Source organism: Erpetoichthys calabaricus, chromosome 5, assembly GCF_900747795.2.
Source record: "Erpetoichthys calabaricus chromosome 5, fErpCal1.3, whole genome shotgun sequence".
NCBI lineage: Eukaryota > Metazoa > Chordata > Cladistia > Polypteriformes > Polypteridae > Erpetoichthys > Erpetoichthys calabaricus.
Window position 1 is genome coordinate 175784921 of NC_041398.2, and position 16809 is coordinate 175801729.

Sequence of the window (16809 nt, forward strand, 5' to 3'; positions counted from 1 at the left end):
CCCACGGGGAGAAGGCCACGGGGCAGACCCAGGACACGCTGGAGGGATTATATCTCCCAGCTGGCATGGGAATGCCTTGGGGTCCCCCCAGAGGAGTTGGAGGAGGTGGCCGGGGAGAAGGAGGTCTGGGCTTCCCTGCTTAGGCTGCTGCCCCCGCGACCTGACTTCAGATAAGCGGTGGACAATAGATGGATGGACGGATGGATGTTAATACATTTTCATTACTTTCAAAGTTCTGGTATTCAGTGCATACCTACTGTTAGAACAATAAAGCTTGTATGCATAAACTATTTATAGTTTTTTCATTTGATGCAAAGAAAAAAAAAATACAATAATTAACTCCAGAGATAAAATGGTTCCACTCTAAACAGTTTGAGGCCATGACAAAAATAGTGAGGAAAACAATTAAAGAGAAAGGTAAATGTTAATGGCTTTCTTGGTTGAATGGCAAGTGTACTAACCATCACAGTTGCCATGATGCTGTTTCTATATAAATTGATCACAATGAAGAATTTCATTCCATTGTTTTATGTTTCAGACAGGTTTCTTTCCCTGGCTTGTATTTATATGTTTTTGTGTCATTTCTATTGTATTTGTTTATTATTTATTATTTGTGTTCGATATCTTTAAGTGTGAAGCCACCCTGATGCCACTGCTGCTGGGTCTTACTTGTGCCTTTATAATGAGGTCAGAGAGTAGGACCCAGCAGTGGTTCATGTATTACTGTAGTATTTTTATAGGTATTTCTTTCTGATTGTTATTTCTGGTGACTAGAATCTTTGCTTGTATCCTTGGTTTCTGATTTTAGGAATTCCACATTGGGATTTTTTGCCTTTGGATTGCCTTTTTGGCAAATCATTTTTTGCCCTTTTATGCTATTTGTCTTATTTTTAATTATTATTAGTATTATTTTGTTAAATATCCATAGTTTATAAAGATTATTGTTTGGATTGTCTCTTCAAGGCAAAATGATAAGTTTTTCTCTCCCATGTAAGACATTTTTGGACTTTCATTGCATCGCAGCTTTTCAAAGTCAGGTGGCCAGCTTTGGCCTACATAGGCCAAAGCCTTCAGCCAGTAGTTGGGCAGGTCTGTGAAGATTTGGGGCTGCTTTTGGAGAAGTTTGGAGGCCTCACACCCCATTCGCCATGTCTGTGACACCTAAATATAACAGCCTAAGTGTTATTTGCAAACTTTGCGTTTATTCGGCTGCCTTGTACTCTCCATTTTGAATTCACTACACTAGATTTATTTATTTTTATTGTAGTGTATTGTAAGTTTGCTTCCTTGTATTGTATCTCATATTTACTTTGAATTGCAATTGTTTGTTATTCAAAGTATAATTTTGTGAGCTTGAGTTTTCGAATATACAGTAATTATTAAGTCATCTGTAAGGTGTGTGTATAAAGTGGCTTATGCAGAGAACTTACAATGTAAGAAGGTGCACATGATACAAGGATGAAAAAGGATGAGGTTGTAATGTTAGCTCCTTTTACACAAGAGCTTTACTCCAGAAGTTTTTTCTTTGGCAGGTGCCTTTGACCAACCTCGGCCACTTGATGTAGTATTTGATCTTGATGCGTATAACATTTCTTAATAACATCTGCAAGCTATCTCTATGTTTCCTTTGTAAAGCACTTGATACATTATACTAGGATAACAGGGAAATGGTTTAGACAAACATTTAATCCACTAATTGATATTATATTGCACAGAGGGGGCTGATATTACTTTGAAATGTAAGTAATGCATGCAGTACGTCTTAAATGAAAGTGTCGACTGAGGATAATGACCATGAGTTTTTAAAAAGAACAATGGACAGGAATTTTTTGTACTTAAGGTGGCTGGAACAAAAGGGGTGTGTGTGTGTGAAAACACCACAATGGATGAACAAATATATAGAATAAAAAAAACTGACATTTAGTGATTTGAGGAAGAATAGAGTATTACAATAAAAGTACAGGATAAGTAGGATGTTATTATGGTCCCTTGTACCGTGCAAGATCAGCTTCATTACGGTTTTTAATTTTCTCCACTGTTAGAATTTAGTTTAAAGGAAAGGGAAACAGAAATTTCACAGTAACTAAGATTACAAGAGCTATAAATTAGAGAACTGAACAAAAGTTTTTCCCCTTTCCCTAGCTGATAACTTATGAAAAACCTTTTTTTTTTAAAAAAAAAGGTATAGAAAGATTGTAGAAGATGCTTCAACAGGAAATCTAAAGTAGTAGAAATACTTATATTTGATTTAGAGAACAGACGTGGAGCCAACATAATTGTCAATATACTGTATTACTGACAGTCATAAAGCAGATGGAAGTATTTAGTGATATATAAAACAATAGTCAGCATCAAAATAATGATGAAAAGTAAATAGAAAGGCAGAAGATAAAGGAAAGTGGAAAGCCATGGTTATCAACCTTTAGATCGAAGAAGGCACATAAGAAGATGACAGTGTGTGGTAAGATTCTATATTTGAATTTTTTACATGCTAGGTACTCTGGTTTTCCTTCTGCATCCTAAGGATAGTAGCACAGGGAATGACAGATGTTGTTCATGAAAGTGAAAGTGATACAGGAAATGAATGGTATGGAACATAATCATTTTCATCTTAGTATTAATTTTGTATTTATTTAATGTTATGCATTCATGTATTTCTAATTAACTTTAAACATTTTTAGAACATTGTCGGAGATGTGAAAGATCGCTGTTTCACATTCCAGCCAGGATGCCAGAAATATGAAGAGATCTACTCTATTTATAAACAAGTCTCATAAATCATTAAAAAGTTTACATTAAATAACTTCCACCTTCTCTGTTCTTATCCAGAAGTGGTAATAGGCTGTTTTTAAACAAATAGCCAAGACACACTTGCTGTAATAAATAAAACTAGCGAACCCGCGGCGTAGCATACGCCGCATAATTATATATTGATGGGTGACCACTTCCTGAACGACACAGTTGTCAGTACTTGTAGTCACAGTTGAGAAACACTTTTTTAATGTCTTTTAAGCACAGGGGAAACAATGAACATGTGAAACATCCGTAATGTAATAAGCCACCAAGAAAAGTAAAATTGCAACAATGCTATCTACAAAAGTGAAAACAAATTCGAGCCCCGTGTATTTTTTAACTGCCTTGTGGGGCTGTAGTAGTGTTGCTGCTTTGCGGTAAGGAGACTCTGGAAGATTGTGTGTTCGCTTCCCGGTTCCTTCCTGTGTGGATAGTGCTTTGAATACTGAGAACACCGCTATATCAATGTATGTGTGTGTGTGTGTGTGTCACACGCTCTCACTCTCTCGCTGCACGTGGTCCTGTAGGCAAACGCCGCAAAAATAATATATTGATAGCTGAACACTTCCGGAAAGACACAGTAGTCTAAAAGGAGAGAAAAAAAATGAACATTTGCAAAATCCGTAACGGTGCTTTCAGTAAGTACAATGCACACGCATTTAATTTGTCAGCCAGTTTTTGCCAGCCGACCGCAGTCGCACAGTCATTCAGCGATTCAGTTCCGTGACAAACATGCCTCTTCTTACCTGGTCCTCCCCCGTCCACCTTCGTTCTCTAAGCTTACACACCCCCTGGTCATGTGCCTGCTTGCAAGAGCAACTCACGGAGACCCGCCCACCAACACTAAGACCATGGCGTAGTTGAGAAACACTTTTTAGATGTCTTTTAAGCACAGGGGAAACAATGTACATGTGAAACATCCGTAATGTAATAAGCCACCAAGAAAAGTAACATGCTATGCTATGCTATGCACAGAAGTGAAAACAAATTCAAGCCTGGTGTATTTTTTAACTGCCTTGTGGGGCTGTAGTAGTGTTGCTGGTTTGCAGTAAGGAGACTCTGGAAGATTGTGTGTTCGCTTCCCGGTTCCTTCCTGTGTGGATAGCGCTTTGAATACTGAGGACACCGGTATATCAATGTAATGAAGTATTATTATTCCTATGTGTCCAGCACGCTCTCTCTCCCACGCGTGCCTGTAGGTGTGTGTGTGTCACACGCTCTCGCTCTCTGTCTCACTTGCTCGCTGCACGTGGTCCTGCAGGCAAACGCCGCAAAAATAATATATTGATTGCTGAACACTTCTGGAAAGACACAGTTGTCTAAAAGGAGGGAAAAAAATGAACATTTGCAAAATCCGTAATGCTGCTTTCAGTAAGTACAATGCACACGCGTTTAATTTGTTGGCCAGTTTTTGCCAGCCGACCGTCGTCGCACGGTCATTCAGCGATTCAGTTCCGTGACAAACATGCCTCTTCTTACCTGGTCCTCCCCCCTCCACCCTTGTTCCCTAAGCTTACACACCCCCTGGTCATGTGCCTGCTCGCAAGGGCAACTCACGGAGCCCCAGCCACCAACTTTAAGACCATTGGATGAAGCAGGTGAGACGCTAATGAAACAGAGGCACAGGGCTTATTGATTTTTAAAGACTGCTTCCTCCATTGTGTTTTGAGAGGGAAACATACAATTGTCCATGACTTACAATTGGAGGACCGCTGACACTAATGAAACAGAGGCACAGGGCGTATTGGTTTTTAAAGACTGCTTACTTCATTGTGTTTTAACCTCAGTTGTAAAGGATTGTTTTAAGGATCCCATGGGATACCCCTCGCAAACCGTTTTACACACTGCATATAGCGATTCACCTCTGTGAGAAACATGCTTCTATGAACAGTCAACGTAGCTCGGAGGTGCATGTGGCCTCTATGACAGACGAATATAAATGACGCCGTTTTTTCTGTGTCGTCGCGTCCGAGTTGGTGGGCGTGGCTCTGCGAGTTGTCATCGCATCCAATGGTCTTAGAGTTGGTGGGTGTGGCTCCTTCCTGCGTGCGCCATGGGTGTCTTACTTGTCGGCGGCTTAGTGAATCCACGCCCCTTCCGGCGTGCTTTCCATGGTTGGCTACTTGTCTTCCGGCTTAGTGAATTATATATATAGATAGTGCAATTTGTGTATTGCATAAGAATATGATGGATATATGCAAGTACATATATAGATCTATGATATCTATATAAATATATATACAGTATACATGTATCTATCTATCTATCTATCTATATATATGCTGTATATATGAAGATGAAGGACAAGTAAAAACAACATAAAACATACATTTATCATGGCTTAGTTTTACTTTTTCTCTCCTATTGTAAAAGATGCATGACTTAATGATTCTATCTCTTAGATTAGATAGATATCTTTCTCTCCAACAGAAAAAGGCACATCAGTTATTAATTCTGATATTCAATTCATGTGGTCAAAATGGATAAGTTCTTTAGTTAGTCATAAAGTTCCTAGTGCCTGCACTGTGAAGGTGATATTCATTTACTCTCGGCTTGTGTGCAGTGGCTTAAATACACATAGTTTCTGCGTGAGAGGGTGTGCATGTCAGATGCTGCTATGAACTTTTTTGCTTGATTTATGAAGAAACTTAACAGTATAACAGCTAAAGAGTCATCATTCACAAAGGTTATCACATTTCAGTTTCAGTGATACTAATACCATAATACATTAGCTGACTTTATTCTAACAATTAACAGTTCTCTCAATCAGAATTGGTGTACTTATGGTTTGGTGTAGGTAATGCTTTGTTCTTTTCCTGATAGGTTTTCTTTTCCCACATGAAAGTATCTTCAGCGCACTTTCCTTTCTTTGTTCAGGAGCTCTTCTCTTACTCCACCATGGTGACATTTTCTGATTACGGGCTGAGTTGCAATTTTCTCATTTAGATTATTACATATAATGTACTCAGTTGCTAGCAAAGATACACATGTTGGGCAGTTGGAAATCATTCAGCCTCTGTAATTAGCAACACAAATTCTATACAAAAGATTTGAATCAGGACTATGGAGCTATGAAGCAGAATATAGTTTATACAAAATTATTTTATGCCATGTACTGCATGTTTTTAGTTTTATTCAATTAATAATGCAAAAGAAATGAAAAATATTGTCTTCATTTTAATGATTACAGAATATTGGATTCTGTTCTTAAAATGGTTATTTATAAATTATTCCTTGTGAAACTGGATAAGGCAGTTCAGTGCTTAATCCCTTGGGATTAATAAAGTATCTATCTATCTATCTATCTATCTATCTATCTATCTATCTATCTATCTATCTATCTATCTATCTATCTATCTATCTATCTATCTATCTATCTAATCACTCTTTACAAATGTAATCAGTTATTGAAGTGCTAAAGAAGTTTTATCTCATGATGTTCTGCCTAGGTATATACAAATGGATGCAAAGCAGAAACAGAAGGCCATAAGCATTAACCATGGCAAAACAAAACATTTTAACACTGTTAAATATTATTTTGTGTTAAGTGTCCTGTTATATTTTTTTTAAGTCTATCTGTGAGCTGTTATTCATTTTTCCAGTTATTAGTCAGAGATCTGATGCTCAGGTGCTCTGAAACTATAAAATACAGGTCACTTCGATTTCCTAAACCATATGTAAAACAAATAAATTAATAATGTAAAAGAAGAATTTTTATGATTTGCATAATGTTTTGAACAAGTAAAGAAGAAATTATTATTTTTATTTTATAAAACAACAAAGGGAAGTGATAAAGAAAAACAATCATTTTTTTGATATCCTAAAAAACTAAATCAACAACGATGAATGAGTTTGCATTAAAAAGCAATTTAGATTGATGGATTACTTACCTAAAGGTTCAATTACTGCTTCCAGCTTTGGGCACTTAAAATTGTATTGTTTATTTTGAGTTATACTGCAGATTTGGTATATGATTTATTTTAAAATAATCTTAATACTAACTTAAGTCATAATGATGCTGGTATGAAATTGCAGTTTTAACTACTCTTTCCAGCTATTTTTCAGTGTAAGGTAAAATTGTTCTTTTCTACAAAGCAAAAATTTGCCATTTTTAGTTTTTTAAGATGGAAATTTGAATGTGTACCTTGTTAACAACAGACTACAATGCAATTGTTTAACTGAACATGTTAGAGCAGTCTATTTATAGCATTAATTAGTAGTACTAGGGTGTTGTACCGTGTTAGCCATTATGAATAATGGCTAACACGGTACAACACCCTAGTACTACAGATATACAAGACACCGAAATGTACCGCTACTACATGGAACTGAAGACCCGGTGGAAGAAACTGGCACACATGGCTAGCATTAATTAGAGTATACAGTTAAAAAACTAGTAACACTGAATATAAATAATGTATCTCCTTCCTATACACAGTTTGAAATATGTAAAATAATCAAAAAGAATAAACAAAGAAAACATTTTTTGGTAAATCGTTGCAAACAGGTCTAAGACTCCTCTACTTGGTTTAAGAGGTCTTTTTTTAGTCTTTAGTTGCTTGCCGAAGTTGTTCTAAACATTTACTCTTCTGGTACATACAAATATCAAGTAATATTCCATTTGTTTTATAATTTATTAATAAAATAATTCAATTCTTCTGCTTTTCTGAGTCACAATAAATAATATATTGTGTATTTGAATGTATGCATTTTTATAGAACATGCACTAATCAATGAAACTAAACAGGAAATGCAAATAATTTCTATTTTTTAATGACAATGTAATATGCTGTCATTATTGCAATAGCTTCTTTGGTATACTAAGCCATTGTGAATTCTTTTGAAAAGCTAAGGATACTGAAGTGCCAACACTAAGCTGTTTCTAAAGAATAAGGTTATGTATTGGCCTGTATTTGAAACAAAGATAATATACTGTACATAGAACATAGAACAGAAATTATATGCATAATAAACTTGGTTGTTTTTAGAAAAAAATACCTACTACTTAAATAACCTTGTTATGTGCTAATTCACCTTCAAGCATTCAAGGTTTGTTTTCACTCTCGCAGCGCCACATGGCTAATTATTATGTATACACAGAGCACGTACCTCCTTCTCTTATGTTGACGTGGAAGATCAACCTACACATTTGGCTACAAGCACAGATAACTCATCTCACAGAGTCTTGAACTCTTTTAGGGTGGATGTCGACTTTTGTCAACAGGAGGGGTTGAAGGCACATGTCGACAAAAGTCGACGTCCAGGGGTAGAGGGCGACAATCAGCTGTTAATGGTGACAAAATTCACTGTTACGTCAAAGCCATTCTCTCTCTGCTTGGAGGCATGCTTGACATTGTGGAACCAACATATAAACAATTTTATCAGTCTGGCCGTGATTTGTCTTTGCATGAATCTATGATAAAATAAAAGGGACGCCTTTTTTTCTGCCAATATATAATAATAATAATGCACTTATGCCAGACAAGCCCACAAAGTATGGCATAAAGGATTTTATACTGGCAGAAGCAAACACTGGTTTCTGCCTGAAAGTAATTACCTATACAGAAAAGTATTCCTTTCAAAGAGAAAACTGTCCCTTGATAAGTCAGGTTGTGCTGGAGCTGCTTCAGGGCTATGGACATTTGGGTCATGTTGTGTACATGGACAATTTTTATACATGCCCAGAATTGTTCATGGAGCTACAGAGCAGGGGAATTGGAGCTTGTGGCACAGTGAGGGTGAACAGGAGACACATGGCTTCACAGTTGAAGCCAGACAGGCTGAAGATGAAAAGAGGTGACAATATGGCTTTCATGCAGGCAGAAAACTTGGTGGCAGTAGCATGGCACGATGTCAAATGGGTGACTTGTCTCTCTACAATACACACTAACGATATATGTGAGAAAGTGCAGCAACAGACAATTGAAAAGGAAACACCAGTGCAACTCATATTGTAAGCAGTGCAATGTGGCAATGCATGCAATTGGCTGCTTTGAGAGATATCATACTTTGCAGGAATTTGCTGTGTAATATGTATGTGATAGGTATGTGAAATCATAGTATGTGAAATCATATAGTATGCAGGCTCATACAACATAAGGGTGGAGTGGTGGCTCTGAGGCTAAGGATCTGCGCTAGTATCCCGAAGGTTGCCGGTTCGAATCCCTATCACTGCCAAAAGAGATCCTACTCTGCTGGGCCCTTGAGCAAGGCCCTTAACCTTCAATTGCTCCAGGGGCGCTGTACAATGGCTGACCCTGCGCTCTGACCCCAAGGGGTATGCGAAAACTAACAAATTCCTAATAAAAGAAATTGTATAAGGCGAAATAAAGAACAAAAACAAAAAAAAAAACAAAAAACATGCAAGACAGCAACATTTGTCAAAAGTAAATATTTTTTGTTGATTTGATATGTTAAACAATAGCTTTATGTTCTTTTTTAAAAAAAAGTTAAAAAAATACTCAGCCCTGGGAGAAAAGAAACAAAAAAAAATTAGCCCTAAAAGAGTTAATGCAAATGAGCAGCATTATATACCTGGTGGGTGGTCCCATCAATGTTGGCTATTAAAACTCCAGAGAATGTCGCACTGGCCTCACAAAACATTACGGGGTGCTGGTATTAAAAAAAAAAATTCTCCTAAACCAGCCTAATTATCAGTAAACATTTCGATGAATAAGAGCGAATGCAGCAAATGCTCTGCGAATAATGCTTTAGGAAATTAAGTCACACAGAATGTTTCTGTGTTTAAAAATAGATGAGTTCAAAAATTCACTAATACTTTTGAAAGGGAGATTTTGAAACTTTAAAAATGTGTACAGTATGTTCCTATTTGAAATATCATAATGAAAATTTCTGCAGTGTAATGCACCTAAAAGGAGCTATTAAATAAGGCCTAATTAATTAAATTGAATGATACGTGAGCAGATATGTGGGACTTCCTAATGTGAACTAGTCATTAAAGAATAAATAAAACCATCACACAGGTGATGAAAGGAACAAAGTAGTGTGGTAAATGGAGCCATGGCAAAAAATAAATACAAAGCAGCAATTGCTGTAAAAGAAGGCAAAATGAAACACCTACATGACAGAGTCTTACTTGTTTAAACTGATTCAGAGGAGCAGACAATGGTACCACTGTTGTACAGCTGCTTTTATTAAGAGGCAAACTGTTTAAAATAACATTAATCTTCGATTTGTGTAATCATGCCCTTGTGATGCCCCTGGACAATGGGATATTGTCTCGCACTATAAGGAGAGCTAAGTGGGCATGCTTGCAGAGGATCAACAAACAATTCAGCAGCACCAGAGACACACGTCGTATGTGGCAGGGCACAAACTACAAGCCCAACCCACACAGCAGCGATGGTGATGCCTCCCTTTCGGATAAGCTGAACAACTTCTTCACACAGTTTGAGGCGCAGAACAAAGAGCCTGCAAGAAAAGCAACACCTCCCTCCACTGACCAGGTACTCTGTCTGTCCATAACTGACATGAAGAGGACTCTATCCAGAGTCAATCCACGCAAGGCTGCAGGACCTAACAACATACCTGGTTGTGTGCTCAAAGAATGCGCCAGTCAACTGGCTGGTGTCCTCACAGACATCTTCAATACATCTCTGAGCCAGTCGTCAGTGCCAGCATGCTTCAAGTCGACCACCATCATACCAGTGCCGAAGAAGTCATAAGTAACATGCCTGAATGACTACCGACCAGTTGCACTCACGCCAATCATAATGAAGTGCTTCGAAAGGTTAGTCATGTCACACATAAAGACTAATCTCCCTGCCTCCCTTGACCCTCTTCAGTTTGCATACCGCTCAAACAGGTCAACTGAGGATGCCATATGCTCTGCCCTTCACCTCTCCCTGACACATCTGGATAAAAAAGACACATATGTCAGAATGCTATTCATAGACTTTAGCTCTGCCTTCAACACAATCATCTCTCCAAAGCTGGTTGTAAAACTGAGCAGGTTGGGCCTGAACACCACCCTCTGCAATTGGATCCTGGCTTCTTGACAGAGAGGCCCCAGTCAGTTCGGTTGGGCTGCAACACTTCCAGCATCATCACACTGGGCACTGGAGCACCGCAGGGCTGCATGCTTAGTCCACTGCTGTTCACCCTGCTGACTCATGACTGTACAGCTACGCACAACACCAACCACATCATCAAGTTTGTGGATGATACGACGGTGCTGGGACTGATAAGCAGGGATGATGAAACAGCATACAGAGATGAGGTGGAACGACTGACTGCATGGTGTGAAGACAACAATCTATCTCTCAATGTCGACAAGACAAAAGAGATAATCGTGGACTTCAGAAAATCATGTCCTGCCCACATCCCACTCAGCATCAACGGTTTAGATGTGGAGACTGTTAGGAGTACCAAGTTCCTCGGTGTGCACATAACTGAGGAACTTACGTGGACACATAACACCTCATCACTAATCAAGAAAGCCCAGCAGAGACTACACTTCCTGAGGCGACTGAAGCGAGCAAGTCTTCCCCCTTCCATCCTCACTATGTTCTACAGAGGTACCATTGAGAGTGTTCTGACCAGCTACATCACTGTCTGGTATGGCAACTGCAACATATCTGTCCGCAAGCATCTGCAAAGGATAGTGAAGACAGCAGAGAACATTATTGTGGTGCCTCTCCCTTCACTACAGGACATATATTTTACAAACGCAGTGTCCGCAAGGCCTGTAGCATTGTGCAGGACCCCTTACACCCCTCACATGGACTTTTCACACTTCTGCCATCCAAGAGAAGATTCTGTAGCATCAAAGCCAGATCTGCCAGGCTGCAGGAGAGTTTTTACTCCCAAGCTGTTAGACTCCTTAACACCAGGCTGCCCCCTGGGACCTTCCACACTGCTCTCAACCACCTCTAAAAACAGAACTTTTATACATGTGAGCCACTTTCCTGCAAAGACGAGTGTGCATGTAGAGAAGAACTGAAAATCTCATACTGACCTTTAAGTATTTTGACACTCTTGTTATCCTTCTGCTGTGAAACATTCTGACCTGTCATTGTTTACATGTCTTAGACAACTATTATCATACACTGATAATTTCTGTATTATCTATATCTATTATTTATTTATTATATTACATATCTTACACATCAATATTGCTGCTACTTCTTTGTCCTGTCTTTGCACAATGTCTTGTCTTGTTTGTGTTTTAATTTTTAAATTAATTTATTATTTGCACGTCATGTTGTTACAATGTGGACCCTGAGCTTCGCAATTTAGCCTATCTGTATACTTGTATATGGTTGAGATGACAGTAAAGTTCACTTTGACTTTGATTATTAGCAAGACAAAACAATAAAAAGTAGCAGAACAAGGTAAACAGAATGAAAATGCAATTAATTAGTAAATATACCTGAAACTAATATATTGGAGGAAACTGGATTCCCTAGAGAAAACCCATTTAGATTCAATAAAAATATGACTAGGTTGGGAATTGAAAACAGGTTCCTGGAGTAACTAGACAGCAATAGTAACCATCTAAAGTCAAAATATATGTAATAAGTACCCAATAACAAAAAGTCAGGCATTTTAAGCCAATTTCCGGCACTATGCGTATCCTCATATTCAGTCAAAAGCAAAACAATTTAAAGTTTTTCTTTACTGTTAGTGTTTTTTATAAGATGTCTTTTGTGTGAATTTTGCATGTTTTCTCTCTCTTTGTGGGGTCCTCTCAAAGTCCAAAGAACTGCTGATAGGTTGATTTGCAAATCTAAATTAACTGTTTTTGAGTGTAACATTGGCACATCATCCGAACATAGTTACTACCTTTTATCTCATCCAAACCTTGAAACAAATTAGGAATTTAAGCAAATGGATGCTTTTAATAAATGAGGAACAAGAGAAGAACAGTGTGATATATTGTGCCCGCAGTCATGAGCACTGACTTTCTTTGGAACATCTAGTAATCATGACCGAGATAGACCAGAGCAAATGAGGAGATACAAAAGGCTTTTCTTTTAAAAGTGAAGCAGAAGTTTATTATATGCAAAGAACGAAAGTCCCCAAAGTGCAACAGTACAATCCTTCTTTAAAAACACATTGTACCATTATGGAGCACCCTAAGACATTGTTTTAAACAATTTCAAATATTATATAATAAAAATAATTCTATCTAAATAAAAACAGACAAATGTATGGTGTCCAGCATTCGTTGCCCTGGTGGGTCGTCCAGTGTCTAAAAGAGGGCTGCTATGTCTGATGAGCAATGGCAAGAAGAACAATGAAAGAGAGACATAAGCACTGGCATATTCAGTGAATAGAGTTTCCCAAACGCATTGAAATTAACAGATTTGCCATCATACCATTGTTTCTGTTTAAATAAACAGATGTTTTGCTATGCTAGTAAATAAATAACTACTTTAAAATCTCAACATAATCCTTCACAAGGCATTCCCTCTCTCTCCCATACTAGGACTTGATCAGGGATCTCTTATTGCATAGCCTGACGCACCCCAGTCTACCACCTCAGGCTATCCTGCAGACCCGAACTGCAACCTCAATCGGCCACCACAGGTCCCCATGGTATCTTTCCCTTAAACAGTTACCGATACGCTTCCTCTTCATTCTCGTCTGCTCTTAGGTAAATTGTTAGACTTGAACACAGCCACTCCCCAGAACCTCCCATCCCACCATCGGTCCTGCTCCCTTTACATAGCTCAACTGAGTCAATAGTTCCTGTCTTTTCCATTCCATATAAGGAATATTCAATAAACCAGACTTCTAATGAGTGATGACTTATTCTTTTCTCATTCACTCCACTTTCTCTAGCACTAACCCTCTTTTATCCCTGCTTACTTCCAGCTGGCACCAGTTAATTAAACAAACAAAACAATTTGCAGGTATTTACATAAGAGCCATAACCTGTGAACTAACAGCAGTTGTAAGACAGGTTTGTCAAACTAAGTACCTTCTGTAAAATATCTTCGTGGAATTTAATGTAGATTTGACACTCTTAGAACAGCTTACATTTCTTTGCTATATCTGTTGAAGTGAATGGAGAACTGTTGCTTGGTATAATTAATGCCAATCCTTGCAGTTCAAATTCTTCTATAAATGTAAAAAGTCAAGTGATCAATGTAGGAAAAGAACATAACACAAAGGTGCTGTTTCCCTTTAAATACAATGTAAGAAACAAAGAATCTTACGAAATCAGCCATTTTCCTTTTTCCAGTCAACTTCTTTCTTCAATTAGATTGCTTACTTTATAGGTATGGCATTCAGTGATTGTTTTCAAAATGTGATGACAGTGAGAAAGTAAGAAGAGATGTATATTTTTTGTCAGTATTTACACCCATACCTGTTTATTACCAGTTTAAGACCCATTAAAAAACAACAAGAATAAATATCAGCTATAAACAGGGAGTTTACTTCATTTAATTGAATCAGTGAAGGGAGAGGGTCATGATATTGTATCATGAAGAGAAATGAGTTAAAAAATACATAATTTATTTGGATTGACAACTACATAAATGCCATATATATATATATATATATATATATATATATATATATATATATATATATATATATATATATATATATATATATATATACAGGGTGGTCCAGATCTAACTATGCAATTACTGGACCACCCTCTACATATATATATATATATATATATATATATATATATATATACAGAAAGAGAGAGAGTATGTTGATATTGTAATTTTGGTGTTTCAATTTTTAATACTGTAGGATCAGAGGCTGTTGAAGCTCAGTGTCAGCGGTTTGAAGTCAGATCAAATGAAGACGGAAAAATCCTGTTTTCTGCAGATGAAGAGGAGGTCAGCATTGGTGCAGAAAAGCTTAGAGTAACAGGTAAGAAATGTCAGTAAGAATATTTTTGCAATAAACTTTTCCTACTAAATCTAAAACAGGCAGATTTTGAATGTGGGCAAAAAGTATTACTTTAACAAGTATTTACATTATGGAGGTTTTCTCTTTGACCAGTCTGATACTGCTATGGACAAAAACTTTATTATATTGTATTATTTGTTTGATATGGTGGAAGAATGTCTCTTAGGTATAAATTAGGATAAATTAAAGACCCAATGTTAGAAAAAAATGATTATTTAAAAAAAATCTTGGTATAAAAGAGATGCCTTTGGAATGAAGTACACTGCGTACTCTCACAAATCTAATTCTTTGTTGGACCAGTTGCTTCCCCAAGAGTTTTTAATGAATTATGCTGGCATTCTCATGGAGCACCACATTCTTTTCTATTGGTTTTACTAAGAGTATTTACTTTATTGGGATTTATTGTGACAGAGCATACCCAACTCTGGTGTCCCAAATGTATATATATGTCATGATTATACAGTGGATCATGCAATCTCTCCCTAAGCTTTGGTTCAGTTGAGTTCAATTTATTTTTATGTAACATATGTGATAGAAATCAACATCTTAATTAAAGAAAACAACTTATGCTCTAACAGGATATATCCATAATCAGGCAGGAAAAAAGGTTGTCCATCTGCATCATTAATTACTCTTCAGCTAAAGCTTGAACATGGAGCATTCTTGTACATCATGATCAGAGAAACAGGTTGATTTTATAAATTATTTAATTTACATACAGTGTCAAATAATGTATACATTTTACTCTTGATTTGTTGGTTTACACCGAAATGACTTATACAAAATAAAAGTATATTTTACTATATTTTTGTTATTCTCCTATCCTTTGGGTTGAGCCACCGCCCTTGAAATTTATGTGTATGTAACAACTGTCCATACTGGTTGTCCACAGGACATCTGCTGATTTCTTAGTCATCTCTTAGTCATCTTTCAGTGCACTTTGTGTACTACATCTTTGTCTTGTTGTTCACTTGACCTTGATCTGGTTTCCTGATATGCCTGAACAGGTTTCACCCTTTATGCTATTTAAGGTGAATGCTATATTTTGATCATTTTAAAGCACTGAAGTTGTTCTCTTGTTCATTAGTTTTCTGGTTTGTTATTGGTTTCTCCGTTTGTTTGGTTTTTTTTTAATTCTGGATTTCATGATAAGCTTCTGTTTTTGGATTCTGTTGTGGACTACCTATCAGGTTTACCTATTTTGTAATACTGCCATCTATTTTGTACAATGTATACTTTTTTGAATTCACAATCTTTAAATTTAAAGGAACCTTGTGTTATTTCTGTGAGCTACAGAACAGCTATCCTCTTTTCCTTGGAGGTAATTTCTAATTTTAAAGACTTTATCCCACTGATGGGTATGTGCAGGCCATAATTCTGTATGTTGATTTTGGAGCTATACCGCTTAGATTGGTGAGGCCTACATTTTTGATTCAGATTTGTGTTAGAGTGTAGTTCTGGCTTTCATTGCTGAGGTCTGTTTAATTAACAGGCAGAATCACAACATATGGATTACAGTATTCATTATCCCTCAATAGGCCAAATAACAAATCATTTCTCAGTTAAAGTCCGATGTTTCTTGAAAATAAACTGTTCATTAAGAACACAAAAAATCTAGTTAATTATAATTTACACTGAAATACTGGAACATAAAGTATTACTTCATACATGTAACTATTAGTGTTGATCAGCGAAGTTCACTAAAGCGTTATTTGCAGCAAATTTGCTGCATTCACGTTCACCCTTGTTCGTCAAAGTATTTACTGTTCATTTGGCCAGTTTAGGACAACTTTTTTCTCCAGCACCCCATAATGCTTTGAGAAGCCAGCGCGACATCCTCCAGAGCTATAACACCCAACATTTGAAAGGAACCCCCCTCCCCTTGGTATATAATGCTGATCATTTGCATTACAGACACTTTATGACTTACAATTATTACAAGTGGTATTACAAATAAATAAATAATGCAGGTTCTCAAAATTTTATTTTTATGACACATATACAGCAAAAATAATAAGTTATCTTTGCTTATTGCCAAACGTGCAGGTCAAGTTCCATGTCATTATAAGACAGCGGTTCTCAAACTGTGGGGCGTGCCCCCCTGCGCTGAAGCTGTAA

At 37.1% G+C, this 16809-nt stretch overlaps 1 protein-coding gene across 1 annotated transcript in view; it reads left to right on the top strand.

Annotated features, from left to right (window-relative positions):
• The window catches only part of LOC114652066 (zeta-sarcoglycan), a 595628-nt gene that overhangs the window by 427673 nt on the left and 151146 nt on the right, over positions 1 to 16809 (top strand). Inside the window, exon 4 of the mRNA XM_028802246.2 lies at positions 14530 to 14652. Coding sequence (XP_028658079.2) covers positions 14530 to 14652 — 123 coding nt within the window. The remainder of the gene's footprint in view (positions 1 to 14529; positions 14653 to 16809) is intronic.